At 48.4% G+C, this 9,931-nt stretch overlaps 1 protein-coding gene across 1 annotated transcript; it reads left to right on the top strand.

The window, feature by feature from the left end:
* Window positions 1-667: 667 nt before the first annotated feature.
* On the top strand, window positions 668-3,266 carry LOC130467285 (uncharacterized). Its single transcript, XM_056835756.1, has 4 exons — window positions 668-1,742; window positions 1,826-1,947; window positions 2,018-2,467; window positions 2,550-3,266. The coding sequence occupies exons 1-4, from the start codon at window positions 668-670 to the stop codon at window positions 3,264-3,266; spliced, it is 2,364 nt and encodes a 787-aa protein (XP_056691734.1).
* The last annotated feature ends 6,665 nt before the right edge of the window (window positions 3,267-9,931 follow it).

Here is a 9,931-nt window from a genome sequence, read left to right as displayed (position 1 = left end):
CGATGGGTTAGTCACGAATGGGGAGTGTATTGGGCCTCATAATGGGCCGTTGTTATCATCTTGGCCTTTCCATTGAGGCAGCCGCCGTCCCCCTTCCCTTTGACCTAGCCGTCTCCTTAGTATAAGAAAGGGGGGAGGGGAGCTCTTCTTTCTATAATCTCTTCAGTGTTTCTTAAAAATTACTCACTCCTCTCTTTTTATACATTTTGTGAGTAGGGATTGCCGACGAACCATTCGCGGTGAGTAGGGGTTATCGACGAACCCTTCAACTTTCTGCCGACTGTCGACGCATTTACCGGCGGTCGACACACCGTTCGGCTATCGGCCGATCATTTGTCGGCGCATCTCCCGAAGGTACCTTGACCCTTTGTCGACGGGTCATTCCGCGGCTTGTCGACATTCCGTCTGGCATGTTATGAGGTCGGTCGGTCGACTCATTTAATTCGTCCGACGGTGTTCAATTTTGTTGGTATTCTATTTCACCGGTGGACAGAGGTCTATTGGCGAAGCTTTGATTGAGGGGGGCGTTCGGTGCACCTTTTCTACCGCTCTTTTGTTCTTTTGGTCGACGGAGGCACGCTTCAAGAGGTATGCCATTGTGCTTTTCCTTAGGTGTAGTTTTAACTTGTAAATAAGGGTTGTTTTTCGGGCCGAATACCGTTGTATTATGAATAAACGAGGTATTCGGTCCGAACCGATCACCCCACCTACCTCCCCCGAGAAATTTGACTTATCTCGGGAAATAAGAGTGGAGGGGGTTGTAGTAGTCAATGTCGTATCATCATGCTTAGATCCCTCGGCGATACCCGATGCCATACCCCTTCCTACTTCATCAGATGAGTCGATTTCAGCCGGGGAGGAGGAACATTGTCCTTATCCGTGGGAGGTTTCAATTGCCTTTCCACCTGTACATAATAGTTACTTAGATATTTATTTGAACAGTGGTTTCGTCCAAATAATGTCCGAGGGAGAGGATCAGACATCTTCTAGCTTCGATGATTACCCTGCGCCTGATCCTGCCGGGGGTCCGGCTAATTTTTATCTCAAGCCTGGGTGGAGGAAAACCTTGAAAGGACACATCGATCACCTGAATAAGAAGTATTCGCTCAAGGGTGAGTATATTTTGTATAGGCCGGGGGTGTTACACACTATCTTGACTCCGTCTCCGGGTTGTACGGCCGTGTACAAGTCGGGTCTTCAGCTGGGTCTTCGATTTCCTTTACATCCCTTTATTGTTGAATTGCTTAGCGCCTATAACTTGTCTATCTGCCAGTTGATGCCCAACTCATGGGCTTCTATAAATTCGGTGTTGGCCATTTGTGATCTTTTGAGGGTTCGATGTACTTTGACGTTGTGGCGGTCGGTGATGAAGTTGGTGGAAGTATCGTCTTACGAGTATGGTCCCGGTTGGTGGTCATTCCAATGTCGAGGTGGTTTTAAGGTCGTTGACACCGTTCCTTCAAATCATAGGGGTTTCCGCCACGAGTTTGTTTTTGTGTATTATGGTGGAGAGTGGGGCATCCCGTTGGTTCCGGGGTCCGAGGGTCCGAACTTTTCCCTCAATAGGAAAGTGCCGATGATGTCGATAGATGAGGCGATAGTTGCTATATATCTCCAGAAAGTGGAGAAGCGGGTAAAGGGTCAGCGGTTCCTGGTTGCCCCATTCTGGTTGCCGAGTTCACGGGAGTTGAGTGACGAGCACTTCTTGTCATCATTTGGTTTGAGTCCGGCTTATCCTAAGGGTAGGCGCCGGGGGATCTTTACTTCGCTTTCCTAACTTTTCTTTCTCCCTTGTGAATTTTGTTGATTGCTTGTTGGTTTGCAGATATTGCCCGGTTGAAGTTGGACGAGGAAATGGCGGGGAGGATTAGTGCTAGTGCTCTTCTTGCCGCACAGATAAGGAAGGACCTGGCCGCTGGATCGATGAAGGTTCCTGAACCTCCGAAGGTATGTTGGTTTTTATTTTCCGATGAATAAGCATCGTTCTTCGCTTTCGTGCTAATTTTTCCTTGGACAGGATCCCAAAAAGCTGAAGAGGAAAAGGGCGCCTACTACTAATCTGGTTCCGACGGCCGCTCTGACCAAACACGCGCCGAAGAAGGTTTCTCGCGCTGTGTCGACGACTGCTGCTTCGGGGTCCAAAGGATCAAAAGCTGCCAAGAGAGTGGTTCCTACCCCTCTTAGGGTTTGTTCTGACGAGGAGGAGGGACATCATGCCCCCGTATCCGAGGATGGTTGTGATCAGTCTACTGAGTATCTCGCCGAGGAGGCTCCCCTGGCTCGGGGGTCATTGATGTGTCTTTCGACCGATGATGGGAGTTCAAAGCCTTTTGCAGAGCTTCCTTCCAATCTGAAGAATCGGCGTATGAGCAGGGCGATGGGTGAGTTGTTTACTCTTGCCGACGATGCTCACTTGTCCTCCCTTGGGAAGTCTGAGATTGATGCCCTCCATGAGAGTTGGGCCGAGGTGAGTCCTTCGATATAGTTCCTTCTTTTTCTTGCTTGAATTTTATGATTTTCTTCCCTTCTAACTAGACATTGTTTCTCAGTTTTCCATCAGGATGACGGCTTACACCCGCCGATGCTACAGTGGGGATTCAGATGAGGTAGAGAGGTTGCGGGATGAGATCGGGAAACTTCAGGAGAAAGAGAAGATGTATCTCTCGGAGGTGAGTGAGCTGAAGAAGAAGCTTCATTGGACTGAGTCTGAGTTGGATCGTGCTAAGAGATGCCTTAAGAATGACGAGGGGGAGCTCCAACAGGCCAAGGTTGATCTTGCCAAAGCCAAGGAAGATTCGACGATTCTCACGAGCCAGCGTGATTCCGTTAACAGGGCGCTGAAGGATGTGAAAGCTGAGTTAGAGGCCGTCAAGGGTCGGCTTAAGACTTCCGATGCTAGGATTGGTGAGCTTTTGAGTTCGCAGAACCGTCTGAAGGAGAAGATCATCGAAGAATGGAAGAATTCCGAGGAGGGTGAGGCTCATGATGTTGAGATAGGCCTTGAGGCGACTTCTGTTGTTACTTCCGACACATTGCGTCGAGTTCAGCTTGCTTTGGCTGAGTTTGCGCCCAATGTACGTTGGGATGAGATACAAGGAAAGTATGATTCTATCTTGGCCAAGGAGCGAGAGGATCTCAGAGCTCAGCTGGTTGCTCAGGACAAGGGCGATTCGTCCGATTCTGATTCTGCTAGTACTTCGGGTTCTGATTCGAGCAGCAGTGGTGATGATGACGCTGGTAGCCATGTTGATGTCGTCGACCCTTAGGTGGATGGTTGTTATTTTCTTGTGTTGCTTTTGTTGCTTTCTTTTCGCACCTAGTATGATGTAATCTTTGAAGTAGAGGAACATTGATATTGAACTGTATTTGATCCTTCGTAGAGGAACTTTGTTAAGAAATTAAATCTAAGTATTTTTCGAGATTTTGGCTCAAAATTTTTCTCTCGTTTCATTCAACATAGCCTTGCACTTTGTTTATTACAATGATGAAATTACTTATCATTTGGCGTCAATGCCCCTACCATGCCCCTATTACATCATTGAAACTTAAATACATACCAAGACACTTTAGATGTAGAATTTCTTAAGGTTGTCGGCGTTCCATGGTCGAGGAAGTTGCTTGCCTTTGGTGTCGACGAGGTTGTAGGTGCCAGGTCGAATAACTTTTGCAATCTTGTAAGGACCTTCCCAGTTAGGTCCCATTTTTCCGAGGGTGCTTCTTCGGCCAGTTGCTTCAATTTTCCTCAGTACCCAATCTCCTTCGTGCAATGGCCGAGGACGAACTCTTTTGTTGAAATACCGAGCAATCTTCTGCTTATAGGCAATGGACTTGAGCAGAGTGTTTCCTCTTGTTTCGGGGAGCAAATCGAGATTCACCCTTTTTTCGACTTCATTTTTCTCGTAATCATAGTAGGTGACTCGTGGTGAGGGAATGCCAACCTCGACGGGAAGGACGGCGTCGCTTCCATAGACAAGTGAAAAAGGAGTTTGCCCAGTTGATTCTTTGACAGTGGTTCGAGCCGACCATAAGACACCTGGCAGATCATCGACCCAAGAACCACTAGATCCCTCGATCATTGTCTTGAGTCCATTCAAGATAATCTTGTTAGCAGATTCTGCCTGACCATTGCTTTGGGGCCGTGAAACCGACGTGAACCGAGTCTGTATGCCGAAGCGATCACAGTATCCCTTGGTGGCCTTGCTATCAAACTGTCGACCATTGTCTGATATTAATGTCCGAGGGACCCCAAATCTCGTGATGATATTCCTCCAGATGAATTGTTGCACTTGCTTGTCGCTTATCTTTGCCAGAGGTTCTGCCTCGATCCATTTAGTGAAGTAGTCGACAGCCACAATTAAGAATTTTCTCTGGCCGGAAGCCACTGGGAATGGGCCGAGGATGTCCATCCCCCATCTGTCGAAGGGTAAAACAGCTTGAACGGTTGTTAGGTCATTGGCCGGCATTCGGGTGAGATTAGCAAACTCTTGGCATCGACCACATCTTTTAACCAGGTCTGTTGCATCACTTCTTAAAGTTGGCCAATAGAAACCCGACCGGAGCGCTTTTCCTGCAATGGTTCTTGCCCCTTGGTGGCTTCCGCACGCCCCTTGGTGTATCTCCCTGAGTATGTAATTTCCTTCCTCTGGGGTGACACATTTGAGCAAGGGGTGGGTGTATGAAACCTTGTAGAGAGCCTCATTATGCCAAAGGAACCAATCTGCTTGCTTCTTGATCGATGCCGCCTCTTTTTCACTGTCAGGGAGCACGTTGTCTCTTTTGTACTTTATGATTTTCTCCATCCAATCTGGACCTCTGTCTAAGCTCATGAATGCCTCGACATTTATGTTAGGCTCTTGGAGAACTTCCCAAATAATTGTCCTAGGCTCCATCCCCTCTGCGGAACTTGCTAACCTTGAAAGGGCATCGGCTTGTTGGTTTTCTGACCGGGGAATGTGTTGGATGGTGAAACCCTGCAGTTGGTCGATGACTTTCCTTGCCTTTGACAGGTACATTTTCATGCTGTCTTCTTTAGCTTCGAAATCCCCTTGAATTTGTCCGACAATGAGTTGTGAGTCGGACTTGGCTTGCACAGAGACAGCCCCCGCGGCTTGACACATTTGAATTCCGAGGATGAGCGCTTCATACTCTGACTCATTATTGGAGGCTAGGAATGAGAACTTAACAGCATATTCGAACCGATCACCGCTGGGTGTTTTGATCAGTATGCCCGCTCCACATCCTGTCCTAGTGGCCGACCCATCAACATAGAGTTCCCACGACTTTTGGCTCGTCGTTTCTCTTTCGGGTGGCCGATTGGTGCATTCGACGATAAAATCGGCGAGGGCTTGTGCTTTGATTGCCCTTCTCGGCTCATATTCCAGGCCGAAATCCGAGAGCTGGTTTGCCCATTCAGTCATGCGGTTCGAGTGATTTCGACTCTCAATGACCTTTCTCAGAGGTTGGCTTGTCAGTACCTTGATTGGATGTGCCTGGAAGTATGGTTTGAGTTTTCGACTGGCCATTACTAGGGCGTATACCAATTTCTCAATGAGTGGGTACTTGGCTTCTGCTCCTCGGAATGCATGGCTGATGAAGTATATTGGGTGTTGCTGTTTCTCTCTTTCGGCGACAAGGACCGCGCTAAGTGCATACTCAGTGATGCCCAAGTAAAGGTATAAAGTTTCCCCTGCTAATGGCGAGACCAACTTGGGAATGGTCGAGAGATGCGCCTTCAGTTGTTGGAAAGCGGCCTCGGCTTCGGCATTCCAACTAAACCCCGCTCCTTTCAGTACTTTGAAGAAAGCCAGACTTTTATCGGCCGATCGGGACAAGAACCTGCCGAGGGCTGCTATGCATCCAGTGAGTCTTTGGACTTCCTTGACTGACCGGGGGGATTTCATGTCGAGGAGCGCCTGTATTTTGTCAGGATTTGCTTCTATTCCCCTTTCATCCACAAGGAATCCGAGGCACTTCCCACCTTTGACACCAAATACGCATTTCTTTGGATTGAGCTTCATGTTGTGTAGGCGCAGGGTCTTGAGTGTTTCTTCGAGATCGGAGGGGTGCCCTTCAGGGAGTTTTCTCTTAACGATCATGTCGTCAACGTACACTTCGATGTTCCTCCCAATCTGTTCCCCAAAGATTTTGTTAACTAGCCTCTGGTATGTTGCCCCTGCATTTTTTAGCCCGAAGGGCATCACTTTGTAGCAATATACTCCTTGGCTGGTGATGAAAGCAGTGTGGGCTTGGTCTTTTTCGGACATGGGAATCTGATGATAGCCTGCATTGGCATCCATGAAGCTGAACAGGCCGTGTCCGGCCGTCGAGTCGACGAGCCTGTCAATTTTTGGCAGAGGGTAGTCATCTTTTGGGCAAGCTTTATTTAGGTCTGTGAAGTCGACGCACATTCGCCAGGTTCCGTTCGGCTTCTTTACCAAGACCACATTAGAGAGCCACTCTGAGTATTGACACTCCCGGATGAACCCTGCCTCCAACAACTTGCGGATTTCTTCAGCAGCAGCTTGGTTGCGTTCTTGGCCTTGATGCCGCAACTTCTGTTTGATTGGTCGATGACCTTCTTTGATGTTCAGTTCGTGCACCATAGTCCGTCGGTCGATGCCCGACATTTCCTTGACCGAGAAAGCAAACACATCCCTGTATTCTCGCAAGATATCAATGATCTTGCCTCGCAATTCTTCGCCTAGGTTCTTTCCAACCCGGACGGTATGGAGTGGATCTTTGTCAAGCACTATCTCCTCATCTTCCTCGGCTGGTCTAGGCCGGGCATAAAATTTTGGATCTTCGCCAAGGAATACACCTAGATCGTCAGCCGGAGACTCTTTTTCCTCCACACATCTCTTCTTCCGAGGGGGTTCTATGTTCGGGATTGAATTTTTCTCATTCCTGAAGCTGTTGTTATAACATTGCCGAGCAGACCGCTGATCTCCATAGAGTTTTCCGACTACCCCGCTGTCTGTTTCATATTGGAGGAGGAGTTGGTAGGTTGAGATTGCAGCCTTGATTTTGTTTAGCAGAGGCCTCCCCATTATTATGTTGTAAGGCAAGGGCGTGTCGACGACCATGAAGTCTATGGGAAGGTTTCTTCCTTTTCCTTTTTCTCCAATACGGACGGGGAGCTTGATCATGCCGACGGGGTATACAGATTGACCTCCGAATCCTACGAGAGGTTGGCTGATGTCGACGAGGTCACTTTTCTTGTAACGTAGTCTCTCGAGGCATTCAAGAGTTAGGATGTCAGCCGAGCTTCTACTGTCAATCAATACTCTTTTAACTGTTCGGTTGGCTACCTTGATTTCGACAACCAGGGGATCATCGTGCGGACCATGAATAACTCGGGAGGAGTCCTCTTGGAATGTTATTGTGGGACATTTGAGATTTGATGGAGGTGCTTCGACATCGAGGATCTGCTGGGTTAGTGCGTGTAAGTGTCTTTTTCTGGCGTTGCCGGTTAGGCCACCGGATGCGAGACCCCCTGCTATCACCCCAACATATCCCTCGGTGTGATCACTATGGGCATCTGATCCCTTGTTATCTTCCTTCTTGTCAGAGGAGGAGCCCTTCAAAAATTTGTTCAACTTTCCCTCGTCGGCCAGTCTGTCCAAGGCCCTTTTCAATTCTCGACAGTCCTTGGTAGTGTGTCCGCACTCTTTGTGGAACTCACACCAGAGGCTCTTATCTCTTTTGGACGCGGGGGTCCTGATCGGGGTCGGACTTGGCAACAATGACTTTTCCTTGATGTCAAGGTATATCTCTCTCCTGTTACTGTTGTACCGAGGGTCATTTCCGTTATCAGTCTCTTTGGGTCTCTTTTCTTTTTCTCGTCCACCGACCTCTTTTTTCCTCTTAAGGTCAGCTTCGACCGACGGATTGCAGATTTCCGCGGACTGAATGTACCTTTGTGCCCGGATCATTGCTTGGGGCAGGGTTGATATTTGTTCGTCGGCCAAGACCCAACGAAATCGGCTTCCTGCCTTTAGCCCGGTCATGAGTGCGGTGAAGGCAACGGAATCTTGCAAGTTCGGTATGTTCAGGGATTCGTCATTGAATCTCTTAATGTATTCCTTGAGACTTTCGTTGGGTTGTTGTCGGACGGACATGAGATGCATACTGGTCTTCTTGTATACTTGTCCGGCAATGAACTGTGACTTAAATAGAGCTTCGAGCACTGAGAATCTTGTGATGACACCAGCCGACAGCCCTGAGAACCATGAGAGGGCCATCCCTTTGAGAGTGGCCGGGAAAAACCTGCACCATGCCGCTTCATCTCCTGTTTGGACAGTCATTCGGGCCTTGTAGGCATCCATATGGTCGTTCGGGTCAGAGGTGCCATCATATGGGTCGATGGAAGGCACCTTGACTTTGTTCGGGGTTGGTGCTTCAATGATCTGTCTGCTAAAAGGACTTAGGAAGCTGAGGTTGCCGAGCTGCACCTCGTCTCGAGGGGGAGTTGGCTCTCGTCTCCCAGTCAGAGGAGGTTCTCTCTCTGTTCGGGTGTGTCTATCAGCCCCTCTTCCAGATGTGATTGAGTTTTCTTCTTGATCTCGTTCTCGAGAGGACCCGTGCTGAGATCTTGGAGTTTCCGCTGGGGTGAGGGAGTGTCGAGGGTGATCAAGGGATCTTCTCGAACTCTCATGTTGAGAGCGAGCAGAAATCCCCTCTGCATCTCTTTGTCTCCCCTCGGTTCTTCGAGAGTTGATGATTTCGCGGGCGTCGAGCTCACCTCTCCTGAGTCTTCGTCGGACAATCACATTTCGAGCATCGCTCCGGCCATGCCTCTGGGGTAGCGGGGGGAGGCTTCTCGAAGCCCGAGGTTCCCCTGGGTGTCGAGGAAGGTTCAGCAGTGGTTCATGGTCTCTTTCGGACCGAGGAGGACCTCTCGTAGAGAGTGTGTGCTTCTTGGTTGCCCCCTGGGTCGAGATGGGCCTTCATTGGCATCCCGGAGGTTCAACACGGCGGCCCTGAGGCTACGCTCTAGAGTGTCGTTGAACTGTTCAGCCAGTCTCCTTAAGTCTTCCTGTGTGACGGGCAAAGGTCCCTCGACTTCTCCGTGAGGTTGCGGGTCACTGGCATGGATCGACTCGAGCACGTGATCGTGTCGAGAAGACAGCACTGGACCATGACGCGACCGATCGTCCACATGTCTGGAGGCCGAGGACCTTCCTTGAGAGGGTGACTGGGTAGGTGAGGGATGTCGAATGGGTGACGGTCGTCGAGCACGTCTGGTGTTCACCATGGCTTTTTTGTTAAGCGATCCCCACAGACGGCGCCAAACTGTTTCTGCCTGAGAAACTGTGAATATAATAACTTGGGGGATTAACGTAACCGATGACGTATTCGACCGTGATTTCCGAGGAACCTTCGTATGATAATTAAAATTAGATAAGTTGTTGTTAAGTGAGAAGAACTAGAGAGAGAGAGACTGATTTGCTTTTAAAGGTAATGATTAGATAGCCTTTCTTAATGATTACAGTAGAGTATTTATATGATTACACCGGGGTAATTATGTAATTATGTCTACTTCTAATGAACAGCTGTTTTCCTTGGTTTTCAAGACTCAAGGGCATTTTTGTCTTTTTATACCGAGTTGGGCTGACCATGTATATGGGCCCAAACAAACGTGATTTCTAAATCCCTGACATTATAACTATTATAATGTGAGAGTTTTAGGTTAACACAAAACCAAGGCCCAACATTTTTTCCCTTAATAGACCGGTTGCCATCGGGCCTTTTGGGCCCATTCCAATTAGTGCTTATATGTGTGACCTTATAGGATTAAATTATTTTAGTTGTAGGTCCAATCAATATTGTCCTACTAATCACATTTATTCTCTAGCAAGCAAATATGATTACTAAAATAATTAACTTATTATCTTCATAATTAATTCCTATTTGTATTTAGTAATTGCCGGAA

The sequence above is a fragment of the Spinacia oleracea genome, chromosome 2 (assembly GCF_020520425.1).
Source record: "Spinacia oleracea cultivar Varoflay chromosome 2, BTI_SOV_V1, whole genome shotgun sequence".
In the NCBI taxonomy this organism is placed as follows: Eukaryota; Viridiplantae; Streptophyta; class Magnoliopsida; order Caryophyllales; family Amaranthaceae; genus Spinacia; species Spinacia oleracea.
Note: the sequence above shows the minus strand (reverse complement) of the source record. Positions and strands in the feature narration are given on the sequence as shown.